Source organism: Xyrauchen texanus, chromosome 30, assembly GCF_025860055.1.
Source record: "Xyrauchen texanus isolate HMW12.3.18 chromosome 30, RBS_HiC_50CHRs, whole genome shotgun sequence".
NCBI lineage: Eukaryota > Metazoa > Chordata > Actinopteri > Cypriniformes > Catostomidae > Xyrauchen > Xyrauchen texanus.
In genome coordinates, this window is record NC_068305.1 from 27,139,087 (window position 1) to 27,155,008 (window position 15,922).

The 15,922-nt window shown below is 42.5% G+C and overlaps 1 protein-coding gene across 1 annotated transcript; it reads left to right on the plus strand.

Moving 5' to 3' along the window:
* The first annotated feature begins 5 nt into the window (after positions 1–5).
* On the plus strand, positions 6–4,620 carry LOC127624045 (C-C chemokine receptor type 6-like). The gene is made up of 2 exons (XM_052098663.1): positions 6–482; positions 2,187–4,620. Exon 2 carries the CDS (start codon positions 2,194–2,196, stop codon positions 3,316–3,318), a length of 1,125 nt encoding a protein of 374 aa, XP_051954623.1. The 5' UTR covers positions 6–482; positions 2,187–2,193; the 3' UTR covers positions 3,319–4,620.
* The last annotated feature ends 11,302 nt before the right edge of the window (positions 4,621–15,922 follow it).

The following is a 15,922-nucleotide window of genomic DNA, read 5'->3' on the forward strand; positions in this document are numbered from 1 at the left end:
TTTTATTTTAATTAATGAAAGACGGAAGGAAAAGGTTATGAACTACTAAAACCCGCGTCGTAAGTGAAGTGAATGTGTAATTTTAAAAAAATAAGAAATTGTGCATTGGGTAATATAGAGTAATAGATTTAGTGTCCGTGAAAGTGTTTAGGCATGTGAACTGCAATGAGGGCTCTTTGAACCATGTATAAACAACAGAGCTAAACTGTTCTATTGGCTGGCTGCATTTGAGGCGTAACATCAACCTTTTATATGAAAGCAGCTACTGAAGTAGACGTGTCGGATAACTTTGATTGTCTCTCTCACACACCCTACAGAATGCTTTTATACAATACTCTTTAAACATCAGTGGAAACTTCCTTCTGCTAAGCAGGTCAGATATTTATCATTCTTATTGTGTAGCAGTGCCCTACTCAAGCAGTATTTCCTCATCTGAAGTATTCTCACACTGCATTCCAGAAGACTTGTTTATTTAGAGACCGGTAAGTCATTTTGCTTTTCCGCAAGTCACATACAATATTAATTTATTTTTGGAAACAGTGAAATAAAATGTGTGACCTTTTTTTAATGCATAGTTATGTTTAAAAAGTCAGACTGGAAGATATATTACTTAGATTAGCTTTTTGTTGGATGAAACAAACTTGAATCAATTTGTTTCCATTTTAATTGGAAGGTTTTAGTGTGCAGGATCTGTACTTATTTGAAGTAAAACCGTATAATTGAATAAATATGTTGGCTCAATACAGTTTAGTGGAAAGATTAGGTGTACTTTGCTGTTCAAAAATAAAGTAATTTTATGAAATATTATAAAGACATATCAAAAGTCAAAGGACGTTTAAAATAATTCAATATAGTTTATTTCAGAAAATTTGTAATTCTTTTGCTAGTAATAATTCTGTAGAAAAAAAAAAAAAATCTTGAACAGTATTTTTATTCCTCATTTCCTTAAACTGTCCTTTGCCACATAAGTACACGTTTTCACTGTACATTTGTACAGCTTTGTCTATCTCATTGAATTATCAACTGACATGCATGATAAAGATGCTTGCTACATAAATTGCATCATAACTTTTGTAGTATTTTTGGTGTCATTTTTAATTCTATTGCACTTTATTTTTAGGTATATCATAGGAGATGTTTCTTGAATGTATGAGGATGACATGTTACCACATGTCTAATTTTTAAAACTTGTTGCTTGAAAGAAAATTAGTAGCTGAGTGAATGCACAAAATCTCAAGCTTAGGTGATTTGGATGGATAAGAATGGCTGCATTATTTTATACTCTGCAAGCATCCTCTTAAAGTCTAAAGGCTCAATAAATATGTAATTTGCATTGAATATTTTAGTGGCTTATACAGCATGTATGTGACCTGATTTTTTGCGGATTTCCTCTTTGTAAAGGTTAAATGTCTACAAAGTACAAAGCGACACTGAAAATGTTTTTTTTTCTCTCCAGGTGTGGAGTGAAGTATTTGCACCTAATCTATCCAGTTATTCACACCAATAATTTCTGCTTTGAGCATCTGTACTACATTATGTAGTATAAACTATGACACTGAATATTATAAAATAGTTAAATTATGACATGAACCGATTCTGATTACAGGAATGACATACTTTTAAATTATTTGGACAAATTAAAGCAAATATTTTTATTGCGTGTTACTGTCAGTGTCATGTAAATGGTTTAGAAATGTAATCCACTACAAATAAATAATTTTAAGTTACTTTTTAAAACTTGTCATAGAAATGTTTTTGCTTTGTCGCTGATCGAATTCAAAATAATGTTCCTCCTTGTTTCCCTATCGTACACCCTTCAATTGTCACAAAAACATAAATGGATTAATTTGTTTAAATGTATTATATATCAAAAAAAAATATTTTAGAAATATGTGTAACCAAGTAATGCACTTAAAATAACTTTAATTGAAGTAATTAGATTACAGTTACTTATTACACCCAACTCTGGTTACTGTTATAATTTTATTGTTTTTTTTACATTGATGTCATGTAATTTTTATATATTCCAAAGCCATACGATCAAGTGATTTACTAATTCAGTTTGAAAATAAAATGTTTACATTTTAACTTGTACTTTAGATTTCATATTGCATCTTTATGTGAGCTCAGATTTAAAGTTGTATTATTTTACCGCTGTTACAAATTCAGTTCTTTTCTCAATACAGAGGAAAAATGACTTCTGATTATAGCTACAGTGAAGGATATCTACAAACTGCCTATGAAGATATTGAGGAGCCGTGTTCAGTGGACCACAAACAGAACATTGACAACATCCTCCAGTTATTCATTCACCCCATCATTTGCTTGGTTGGTTTTATCGGCAACACCCTGGTAATTTTGACCTATGCCCTCTACAAGCGAACCAAGTCTATGACGGACGTTTACCTACTGAACGTGGCCGTCGCTGACATCCTGTTTGTGGTGGCTCTGCCTTTGATCATCTATAGTGAACAGCATGACTGGGCCATGGGGAATTGGTCCTGCAAGCTGCTGCGTTGTGTCTATAGTATCAACTTGTATAGCGGCATGTTGCTCCTAGCTTGCATAAGTGGAGACCGCTACCTCGCCATCGTGCAGGCCCGCAGGTCATACCGGCTGCGGTCTAGTACCCTGCTTTACAGCCGCCTCATATGTACAGCTGTCTGGTTACTGGCCTTTGCCCTGTCCCTTCCCACATTAATATTTTATGAACGGTATCAGCCCAGCTCTGTTGAATTCAACCTATATAACAGCACCGAGGACAACGATACACCATTTGTGTGCTTTTTCAGATTTAATTCAAACGAAACGTCACGTACTATGAAAATCATGGTGCCAAGCTCTCAGGTAGCAGTGGGTTTCTGCTTACCATTGCTGATTATGGGTTTCTGTTACTCCAGTGTCATCATCACCCTCCTTCAAGTCAAGAACTTTCAAAGACACAAAGCTGTGCGTGTGGTCTTCACTGTGGTGCTTGTGTTTGTGGCCTGCCATATGCCTTACAATATAGCACTATTATATTATACCATCAACATGTTCAGTGAGCAGAATTGCAGCCATGACGAAGCCGTAGAGTTGGCCATGACCATCACAAGAAGTCTGGCTTACCTCCACTCTTGTCTGAACCCCTTGCTGTATGCATTCATCGGGGTGAACTTCAGAAACCATTTCCGTAAGGTCTTACAGGACATCTGGTGCTTTGGAAAGAAGTACATGTCAGCACGGCGCTCGTCACGTGTTACCACTGAATTATACCTTTCTTCACGGAGGTCTGTCGATGGCTCAAATTATGACAATGGCACTTCATTTACAATGTGATTGGCCGCTGTATAAGGCATGAGCATCACATTTTGGCTGTGTCCGAAACCTTAGACAGCTAGATGCCTTGTTGCCCAGTAAGTCAATTACTTATCAGACAGGGTTTTTGTATAAAGGTACCCCCTAGATGGTTTCAGACGGACTTCTAAGGCACCAAAGCATTATGTCCAATAATCTATTGAACAAATTCAAGTGATCTCTAGTCATATAATGTAAAATATAAATATATATATATATATATATAATATTCCAGCCACCCAACTGCATGTACAGGATTGTGAGATATCTTAGGGAGCAAAGGACACATTTAAGCTGCCTTCAAAATTAGGCCACATGGAGGCATCTTAACAGACATGATGTTTGGACATGCCTCGATGCCTTTCTACCTCTGCATATTGCCTATGAAGGAGGGATTTTTCTGGTTTCGAACACAGTCTTTGTTACTGCATTTGAGTTCAATGTTCAGAGAAATTAAACCAATTACATTCAAAACTAAACAAAGTGTACAAGACACAGGAGTTCAAACAGTATACTGACCATTTTCAACTGAGATTAATTTTATCATATTTGTTTTTTAAAATATGTAAAAGTTTGTAAGAAGTAGGCTCTGTAAGTTAATTTATTTTGCTATGGAAATGCACAGTATGTAGTACTAATGCAAAATAACATTTTCTATATGTATGTTTTAACTTTTTTTATCTAATAAATACTGCTGTATTTTTCGAAATAAGCAAGTAATGGAAAGGAGACATGTAATGTTCTCATCCAGAAATTAAAACCAGTGCTTATGTAATTCCCCATCTCTGCAACAGCTCAATTGCAATAATACATGTCTAATTTTATTTCTGACCTGGCTAACATGCCACAATTTTGAAACTCCACACAGTGGTTTTCAATGTTGTGGTTACTACTTTAAGTCCAACAATCTAGCATAGCATTTAATTGCCAATGAGACATTTCTTTTATATAGCAGTCCAGTCCTCTACAAAAATGATAATTTTTGGGGGGTACAGGGTGTGTACAACTCTTTAAGCATTTTTTTTTTCATATACTCTTTTACATAAATAACCTAAAATAGCTACTGCTTAAGCATAACTACCAGAAACAATTTAGCCCGAGACATTGCCCTTGTATTAAAATGAATAGGAAAAACTGGAACACCCAATATGGCGGATGTAGAAGAGGAAGTCCCACTTTGCACATAAAAGAGCCAATCACCTTTCAGATACAGACAGTAACCTTGAAAACGTGAACATGCTGGATTAGCTTGAAAAATACTATTTTTATCATTATCTGAGCTAAAGAAAGACAACTGTCAGATTTTACTACTGATTTGAAATGTATTTTTTTTATAGAAATCTTGACGAACCATTTTGGAGATTTTGGAATTTCCCCATTCAAGTAGATATGAGCTGTACTTTTATTCCACTTGTAAACATGCTGCACGGAAGCATTCCCAAGATAGCTGTCGGCGCCATAGACTGATTCGCTTTGAAAGGGTCTTTGATAACTTCTCTATCGGGTTAGACAGAAGACAGAACTATTCAGATGTGTTGTCATGGAACAATGCCATACCTCATTTTTTCTGCACTTAGTCTTTAATGTAATTCTAGAATCTGATTACCTTTCGCACTCAAATAAATCGGCTTATTGAAATGGCTGATATATATTACTAAAGCTTTAAATGAAGCCATAAACGATATAATACTGTTTATTCTGTGACTTTAAATACATAATAAATGCCACAGGTTACAGAAGACAAAAGTACAGTGACATGATCATGTGAAACTTCCACAATTTAGTACACTTTTTTGGGTCTGTTTGAGTGATTCACACTGGCAATCTTAGACATTTCAACACCGTCTTTTCCAGGCTTCAAAGTGAAAATTTTCAGGCACATTTTTATTCATTTTCAAGGCAAGAGATTTCATTCATCATACCAGTTCTTCATTTGTTAATTTTAAATAAAATATAAAATACCACTTATAACAACTCCGCAGCCTTAAAATGCATTTTGGTTTCCCACAAAAGTGAATAAAGAACCTTAAAAGGTACTTCATGTGACTCGAACTGTGTTCCCTATTTTCTAAAGACAAACAACAGCTTTATGAGAGGAACTGACCAAAATTGCAAATGTTGTCATTCACTACCTTTTTTTCTGTGAGACACAAAGCTTTCTTTCCATGAGGGGACACTTGACAGAGAAAACAGAACCCTCCAATGATCTGCATTCAAACCTCAGAAAGTTTTACAAATCACTTAAGACATTTTTATTCAAGTAATTATTTTTAATTTAAACTGATTGTTGCAAAGATTTGTAATTGTGACTGGAAATACGCCACAGCAGGATCTATAAAATATGTTTTTAAATTCTCATTTAATAATAATAATAATTTGTGAGAGTCCCATACTGATCAGCGCTTTGAAAAATATCAGATGCAATGTGAAATCAACATCTATACACCGCTTCAGCCACGAACTGATTTACACCTTATGATAATTATTTACACCTTATGATAATGATACTTAAAACTTAACCCAATAAACATTAAATGAAAAATTATATGCGCTTCGCTGTATAGAGCTTGCCGGAATTCAACAGTTGCCATTTTAATAAATATATATATATATATATATATATAAGAACTGGATCGCTGATGCAACAGTAAACTGCCAACAAAAGGTGAAGCCACCGGAAGTGTTCTAGCGGCTGTCTTGGTATGCCCAAACTCATAGATCACTGGCAAAAACACCCCCGTTTCACCGTCTCCAACATGCAGTTGCGTTTCACCCTCTAGTGACAATCATGTTTAATTTCTAATTTGCTTGTTATGGATAATATAGTGAAGATATATGCGGATCACCTGCCCCGGTATCACCAAAGGAAGTGGCAGAACTGTCCACAAGTATACGTCCTTACCCTGAAAGGGACTTTTTCATGAGTTGGGTATAAATTCCCCTGCATCGGATGGTCGCGTTTGACTTTTTATCGTGGTACTTTGGTGACCATTTGGATGAATTTGAAAATAAACTTAGGCCTATATGCTTGAAAAGACTGTATGATTCGATATTTGTGCAGATATGAATGACGGGCGTTTGTTCCGTGCTGTGTGTCAGTGCTGATTTGAATCTGGCAGCTTCTAATTGGCTGTTGCATAAACACATATTTGTGAATATTTTATGTTGAAGTGCTCTTTGTAGTCATACTTGGATACTTGTCATAAATACATGTTCTTTTGCCATTTAAATCTAGTTTATCAGTTTAATTTGAACCAACTTTGCTTGTTGTGTGTGTCCCTTTCTTTGTGCAGCACATGTGATAAAGGAAGGGAGAGCACAGGCTCTTTATTCAAGTGACTGGGAGGCACATTTCATGAAAACATAAAACAAGTTATTCTGAACAAACACATGAAAAAAGTCTGAAAATATCTGTTTGTATCTTATCTCAGTTTCAGTGAACATGTTTTTATTCAGCTGAACTGTTCGCTGATTTAGTTTGTTAGAGGTGGATACTGTTTGATACAGATCTACATAACCGGCTCAGGCTTTCAAGAAACAGGAACAATTCCTGACTTTAAATAAATACATGTGTATGACATTTGCATTGTATGGACGCACGTGCAGATTTCAGATATAAAATGAGTGATTGAATGACTATTGTTTACTTGCTGAAATTAGAATTTTTAAGTCATTGGAATATTTTGGCAAAGCAATATAGCGGTGCAGTCATAGACATATAAATACATGTATTTATATGTCTATGGGCGCAGTGGCTTCACTATTATGACGTCATGAGCAATTCAGTTCTATCTACAGTTCCCTATCGAGAGGTCTCTCCTATTGCGTAAGTAGCTTACGCTATGGGAAAACTCTGTTTCTCGAGAAATATTGAAGTCTTTATGTAAAACTTTTACGTCCCTCGTTATAGATGTTATTTATCTAGGAATGTTATTAGACATAACAAAGTTTTGCGCTCATGTGTGTCAATATGGTATGGGAATTGCAAAAGAAAAGGATTAGACAACAACCCACAATTTAGTTGAAAAGGTTGTTTAATTCTTCAACTGCAATAAAGTGAAGTAGTAGTGAAATAGTAATATAATAAAATCATAAGGTAATACAACATAGCCAGAAGAATCAGATCAACAGACAATCTGGTGGAGAGGAGGGAGCAAGAGAGTGGTGCTTAAATCAAAAAACTAAATATAACAAAAAAAACAATCCTCTAACTAAAGTTAAAGAACTAAACTAACTATCAACAAAAGAGCGAGGCAGCTCGGTCATTGGCTGTGCTGCAGCAACTTGCTCGAACTAATGACGGGGCGACTCTGAACGCGCAACCAATGGGCGCGCGCTCAGAGCCCGCCAAGATGGGCGTGGCTTAGGGCTATATATTAGGTGCCCCGTCATGAGAGTTCTTTAGATTTAATCTCCTTCAGCAAAGACCTGTTCTTCGCTGGATCCTCCGGATTGTTGGAGTCTTTCGCCCGCCGTCGAAAAGCCTAAAGCAGGACCGCTAAAGAGGACGCCGGCGCCTTCAGCCGCCTTCGAAGCCTTCTGCTACGCCATCCGGCGCGCAACGCTATATCCTTTTACTGCAAGCGCTTGCCTCTGCGACGCTTTTTTAGTAAAAGAGTAATTTTCCAAGGCGTTGTTGCAAATGCCTTCAGCCTGCGCCTCGTGCAGAGGCCCTCTTCCTGATGGGGATCGTCACATCATTTGCACTCGCTGCCTGGGACCGGACCACGCAGAAGCTGCTCTCATTCAGGGCGGATGCCCCGAATGTGACTCCCTGGGCCTCGCCGAGCTGCGCGCTCGCTTTGCCGCTTTCGCCGCAAACGAGCCTGCTTCCACCGTGCTGCCGCCCCCTCCGTTCGAGCCGCGCAAGAAAAAACGCCGCTCATAGAGGCTGCCAGAGCACGTAGACTTCGGTGACGTCACGCCGGCCCAGTCCCCGCGTGCTTCACCGCTACCTGAGATCTCCCCGCCGCCAGTCCATTTTATGAAGGCGGACCAGCACCCCTCCAGCAGAGCGGTGGGTCTCGTCTCGTTCGGCACGTCAGGGAACGACGATGAAAAGGATGACAGCCTCTCTGTTGACGCTGCATCCGACGACTGGCCGGGCTCGAGTTTCGACCCCGCGCCATCGACATCAGCGGACACGAGCACGGGCACCAGCATGGACTCTGAGATCGTCCGCATCCTGTCCAAAGCCGTGGAAGACCTCGGGCTCGACTGGTCTTCTCCGGAAGAACCCGCCCGCAGCCGGCTGGACGAGTGGTTCCTGCAGGGGCGCCGGCAGGCCCCTCGACAGAGACCCTCTCCTTTCTTCCCCAAAGTGCACGACTGAACTCACGAGTCGTGGAAAGCCCCGCGACTCTGCTCGCCTGAAGCCTTCTTTTTCTTCCTCGCTCTCCTCAGTGGACGGCGCAAGAGAAAAAGGCTACGAGGGAACTCCGCCCCTCGAGGAGGCTGTGGCCAACCATCTGTGCCCACCCTCCACCGCCGGATGGAAAGCCAAAGCTTCTCATCCCTCGAAGCCCTGCAGATCCACCTCAGCTCTCACCGGTCGCGCAATACGCCGCCGCCGCCAAGCTGCGTCAGCGCTTCATTCAATGGCGGTTTTACAAGTTTACCAGGCCAAACTTCTCCGCACCATGGACGAGTCTGGACCTGAACCTGAGGCTTTCAAGGACCTGCGCAGCACCACTGACGTAGCCCTGCGAGCCACGAAGGCCACAGCCCAATCCATCGGCCGGGCCATGGCTAACTTGACTGTCCTTGAGGGCCATCTGTGGCTGACGCTAACGGAGATGAAGGACGCGGATAAGGCACCATTCCTTGACGCGCCTATCGCTCCAAGCAGCCTGTTCAGATCAGCGGTAAAAGAATTCGCTGAACGCTTCACTGAGGCCCGGAAGGATTCGCAAGCTATGCATCACTTCCTGCCCAAGCGCTCCAGCTCGTCTCACCAGAGACCGCCTCAGCAGCAGCAGTGAGCCAGGGCGGCCCCTCCCGTCTCCCAAAAGCCAAAGAGCAGACCTGAAACGGACGCTCGACGCCGCTCGCGTTCCGCTGGCCGAAGAAAGCCGCCTGAGCAACGAGGTCCTCGGCCCAAGATCGTGCTGAACCCGGAGCCTCGTAAGTCTTCCTAGCAATAGGAAGAAAAAGAGAGAGTACGTGTCTCGCAAAGGCCGGACCACTCTCTCTAAAACATGTAAAACATTACCCATTAGGCGGTTGGAAATGTCTGTACAGCAGTCAATGGGCCAGTCACAGAACTCGCTCACCTGCAATCAAACGCCGTTTTAACGGCGACACACAGAAATCACGAAAAGAGTCATTTTCTGCCTGTGTCACTAAGGGTTCACATGTCCACACTAAAGTGCGCATTCCCACATACCAGTACTGTCCAAACAGTGCCAAATACTTCCCCAGCTCATGGCTGGACGTCCAATAAATGTAGATCGTGTGCCTATTGTCATGTATGCACCACTACACACAAGCACTGTTCCCACAGTTATAAACACTTCCCCAGTAAAAGCGGGAAATTCTATAAATGTAGCGCGCGTGCCTGCTGTCCTGCATGCACCCCTACACACAAACACTGTATGCATAGCCAAAAAAACCCCACCGCGAGCGGAAGACTTTATGAAAGTGGTGCGCGTGCCTACTACAGTATATGCACCCCCACCCATAAGTGCTGCCCATACAGTTTCAAACAGTTCTCTGTCTCATGCCGTAAACATCACAGATGCGATGCGCGAGCCAAGAGACTCCCCGCTAAAAGCGGGAAGCTTCATGAATGTGGCGCGCGTGCCTATTACGATGTATGCACCCCCACCCGAAAACTCTGTCCATACAGTTTCAAGCATTTCTCCGACTCATGCTGCAAGCATTTCGGAGATAGCGCGCATGCCTGTACTCTCACACGCACCCCTGCAATCGGCACTCAACACGGCTGCTCAGCGTGCACCTGCGCCTCTGAGAGCTGTAAACTCAGTGTTAGCACAAGGCAATTTGCCGGTGGGGCCCATACGTCACTGCGACATGCCCCCAGCCAGCATTCAGCCCATATCTGTGCGAGCAAAAGCCTGGGAAAAAATCCCCGACATGCCGAAATGGGTTTTGAACATAATAAAACACGGTTACTCACTTCAATTCGATCGCAGACCACCCCGCTTTTCAGCGGTGGTCGAGACGAAAGTGAGGAAAGATGTGTCACATGTTCTACGCACCGAGGTGCTCAAACTGATAGAGAAGGGTGCTATAGAAACTGTTCCTCCCTCTATGAGCAAGGCGGGTTTTTACAGCCACTATTTTCTCGTCCCGAAAAAGGACGGTGGCCTCCGCCCCATCCTAGATCTCAGACATCTGAACAAAGCTTTAGTGATTCGCTCGTTCAGAATGTTAACAACCAAACATATCCTCGCGCAAGTTCGCCCCGGTGATTGGTTTCTATCAGTGGATTTGAAAGACGCTTACTTTCACATTCCGATAGCGCCTCATCACAGGCCTTTTCTGAGATTCGCTTTCGAGGGACAGTCATACCAGTACACAGTACTACCATTCGGCCTATCATTGGCCCCCGTACATTCACCGAAATGTATGGACGCGGCACTTTCCCCTGAGACAGCGGGAGTACGAATACTGAATTACCTCGACGATTGGCTAATCATAGCACAATCAGAGGGTCAGTTAACGACGCACAGATCTTGGATTATCAGCCATCTAGAATGCCTGGGTCTGAGAATCAATTTTGCAAAGAGCGTGCTATCCCCCAGCCAGAATATCTCTTTTCTGGGAATAGTGCTAGAGTGCAGATGACAGCGCGCCTCTCATCAGAGCGCGCGCTCTCTATTCGACGCCTTGCAACATCATTCAGAACGGGTGCACACGTCCCCGTCAAACGATTTCAAAGAATGCTCGGTCTCATGGCCTCGGCATCGGCGGTACTCCAGCTAGGATTGTTGCACATGCGTCCTCTCCAGCGCTGGCTCAAGAGCCGTGTTCCCACTCACGCGTGGTGCTCGGGTGAGTGGGGACACTCATGTATATGACCTATATTTCTGCGAGGAGCTACCGATGTGGACCCTGCGGGCTCGATTCGAAGCGCTCAAAGCAGAAACCGCCGCGCCGCCTTACCTTCAGCCGCGCAGGAAGAAGCGCCGCTCACAAAGGCTGCCGGAAACTGTGTTTGAAGCGACTGCCTCGCCGGAGCCTCTCCCTCGAGCATCGTTTTCACCCTCCCCGCCCCCCCGGGACGCGCAGTTGCCGCCGAGCGGCAGCGCTGCTGCCATCTCGGATGAAGAGGCGGAGGATAAGGGCCGCTGTTCCATCATGGCTCGGACAGCGAGGAGTGGTCAGGCTCCCAAGCCTCCTCCTCGGCCCAGGAATCCAGCAGGACCCGCGCCGAGTCGAAGGGGAGTTAACACGCCTCCTCACACAGGCCGTCGACCGCCTCAGGCTCGAGTGGTCACCGCCCCTGAGCAGGCACCCAACAGACTCGACGGCTGCTTTCTTCAAAGCCATCGCCGCTCTACACCCGCGGCCCGGGCTGCTCCCTTCCTGCCAGAATTACACACGGAGCTTGCAAAGTCGTGGAACGCTCCTTTTTCAGCCAGGTCCCGTTCCCACGTCTCCACCTCTCTCGCGTCGGTGGACGGCGCCACTGAGAGAGGCTACTCCTCCATCCCCCCGGTCGAGGACTCGGTAGCAGCACACCTTTGTCCGCCCTCCGCGAGATGGCGTTCCAAGCCTGTGCTCCCGTCTAAGGCCTGCAGAGCGACTTCCGCCTATGTTGGCTGCGCCTATTCCGCCGCCGGCCAAGCCGCATCTGCTCTGCACTCAATGGCCGTTTTACAGATCCTACAAGCAGACCTTCTTCGGGAGTGGGATGAGAAAGGCAGGCACCCAGAGGCTGTTACTGATCTACGGCGCGACAGACCTCGCCCTTCGGCTACCAAAGCTGCAGCCCAAGCTCTAGGGAAGTGCATGGCCTCGCTGACTGTGACCGAGAGACACTTGTGGCTAACACTAGCCGACATGGGAGAAGCAGAGCGCTCCACGTTCCTCAACGCACCGCTCTCTCCGACCGGTCTCTCCGGCTCCGCGGTGAGTGGCATTGTTGACCGCTTCTCAGAAGTCCAGAAAGCCACCCAAGCCATGAACCTCTTCCTGCCGCGTCACGCTAGCTCCTCTGCAGGCTGCTCACGTGATCAGCCTCCTGCACGAGCCTCTTCACAGCGCCCAGTTCAACAAACTCAGACTTCTCAGCGTCGACAGGGCGGCCGCCCTCGATCGCGCTCAGACAGCCGCCGCAGACCGCCGCCCCCCCGCGGGCCTCGATCTAAGGTAACGCTGAAACCCGAGCAGCTGAAGTCTTCCTAACTGTGTTGAACAAACGACGGCTCAGTCCCGCCGCGGCCGGACCACCGTCAAAGCTTAGCCCCTGTCAGTCCCCTTCTCTCAGGCTACTGCAGTGGTGAATTTAGCAGCCAACAAGCCGGTGACACTGCCCGCTTGCCTGCACTCAAACGCCGTTTTCACGGTGACCCAAATAAATCTTGTAAAGAGCAAACATGTCTTATGTGTAGAAAATGTGCCCACAACCCAGTGTTCACCCCTACACACAAGCATAACACATCCCGTGCCCCTATCAGAGCATGCTCTCATAAAGCGGTTACTGAACCACTCGAGCGTCAGAGTCAATGAAAGCGCCCACAAATGCGTCTGTGCGCCCATTCTCTGGCAGCTCTGTCACACGACCAGCCCTATGTGTAGAAAAAGTGCCCACAATCCAGTGTTCACCTCTACACACAAGCACTGCATGTCTCGTGTCCCCACCAGAGCACGCTCACATAAAGCGGTTACGAAGGATACAACAAATAAATACATTTAACTTTTTTACAATTCAAATTCTTTTTAGCACCTCTTGGTAAAAAAAAAAAAAGGCTGTTTTCAAGGTCTTAAATTTAAAAAAGCCAAATTGAAGTACTTCAAGCACCTCAAGTATGAACCCTGCTTTTAGGTGTAAAACAAAAAGATTGATCTGACACAGATAACAGTTTTCCATTCATTAGTATTTATTTCTGAAGTTAAATTAACCTAAAATTTCAGGGCACTACCTTTAACATTTGAGAAAAAAATCCAAATAATTAATTATAAAAATGCAATGAACAGCAAGCAAGATTTATTGAAAAAAAAAATGCATGCATATCAGCATTCTGTATTAGGTTTAGTCTTGCATGCAATTTGCCCTTTCATTTTAGTTTATTAAAGAAATGCTCTGTATTATGTGGCAAAATAGAAATATGAATGCTTTAAGCAAAATGTCATGTGGTATGTGGGGTAATGACCTGGATGAATACAACATTTCAAAGAATATTCTGAGTAATTGCCCCATTTTTTATGTTTAAAAGTTTTCTGTGACCACAAAAATACTTTCTATTTGACACTATGTAAAGACATGTAAGTAATTACTAAGTTGAGTACCCTGCACTTGTGCACAAGGGGCGTCGGACCAAGGATAACCTTTGATCTGAATAACAAGGGCCCTAACTAGAGGGGGACCTTTGGAAAGGCAAAAGTGAAACGTTTACTCTTGGTGACCATGCGCTGCACGGACTAATATATCTCTGTTGCACACCGTTTTTGTGTTTATATTTCTAGCGTTACAAATGCCACCCCACCCCCTTTCGTTGTCAGGAGTCCAGAGGTTTCAAGCCACATGCCCTTGTGTTAATGCAATATATTACACTATCACACTATCATTCATTCATTTCATGATGTTGTAAATGACTCAGGATCACAACTATATGTATATGTATGCTTTACTCCACATATTTTTCTTTACACATTAAGCAGAAGCCATGTTATGAATCTCTGAGTATGCAGATGCCTTTGTATGAACCTCCTTTGTATGTGCTTGACATTGTGTTCCATTGTCTTGCCAGAAACAAGACTTCGGCTGTGCCAAGAGAAAACTGGGTGTGCACGAACTAAAGTACAATTAAGTGAAATATCACAATTAACAGCAATTGCATCAATTTATTTTTGGTGAAATATATACACACACACACACACACACACACACATCTTTTTAAAACTCTGTTTAGTTTGACTGAATTATTTTTTTTAAATGTAAGTAGCCCTGTTAATATAAAAACACTGTATGAGGCTTAATTATTCCTCCAAAAAAAAAAAAAAGATTCATCATTATTTTCCAAAATATGATAGACACTAAATGGTGGTACAATTTGCACAATACAGAGAACATTTATAAAAATACACCAGTTTTTATTTACATTAATTGGTTAAAAAAAAATTATTGTGGGTAAGTTATGCATTGTGTTGAATGGATGAACGCACAACTGAAGATTTAAAACCTTTTTTGAACATTCTTTGTATGTTTGGGAAGTAATAAAATAAAAATAATATTATGTTATGTTCATTATTGAGCCTATATAAATAAAGGATAATATGTGTGACATGATGCAGACAGTAAGTAGACCGCTGATAATTCGTAATAGATTTACATATCACAAGAAGAACATTTACTAAACCACTAAAATGTAGTAAAAACGCAGCCTATACATTTTCAAGTGTTTCCTCAAATATTCCACAATATGCATAATATATCATAGTTGGAGAAGAAAAGTTAACAACAATTAACTTACAGTGTTTTGCTTTTATGGATACATGCTATCCGAACTCAATAGCATAAACTGTCTTAATTTAAGTTTGTGCCTTTTTTCCTCAGTCACGCACCCAGTATCTGTTGCGAGAGTGCGCTTGTAAAGGCAGCCTCTGTAACACACTGGGTATTATTAAAGTCATTATAATTCATTATTACATTTTGTAATCGATGCATTGCAGTTTAACCTTTTCGCGCGTGAGTTTCTCTTGTACTGACGGATCTCCCAGCGTGAGTTCTTTAATGTGCACTGTAATTAAAATAAATCTTACCTTAACAGCATATGCACTGGACAGATTATATAACAGCGGGTGCAATGAATGTCAGATTATAAAATATATAATGTTGTTTTTAAATGTTTATAATGAGCGAGTGCACTTACCGGTGTTGTACCGAAATGTGACTCCTCGGACAAATCATTCTCCCCTTCGCGTGCACGCGCGTCACACAGTTGATACGCGGAGTAGCGAGCTTGAACGCTCTTCTGTTTAACCTAGCCGTTTACCTATATTTTTTTCACACAGCTAGCACCAAGTCTGTACATGGAAGCGTTGTCAAAGCTTAAATTAACGAGCAGAAACTGAATTCGTTCGGATAAAGAATGCAAATACGTGGCAGATCCATTCAACTTAAACTGCAGAGACTTTGACAGCGTCAGGAATAGCCTAAAGTTTAAGTTTAAAATGTACTAAAGTTTCTTTATTACCACTTGACAAAGCAAAACTGTTAATTTCACATTTAAATGCTGCCCAAGCTTCAGATTCAAGACGTTTGACACTTCTTATTAATTTACATGTGTTTCGTAGGAATGTACTGTATTATTCACACTTCCCATTGCACCTGCATATGAATGTCATTAAAAATAGTAATATTTAATCACACAAGTGAATAGAAATTTATATTCTCATA

Coding starts and splice junctions, on each gene's coding strand:
- LOC127624045 (XM_052098663.1), top strand. CDS start 2,194: ATGACTTCTGATTATAGCTACAGTGAAGGATATCTACAAACTGCCTAT.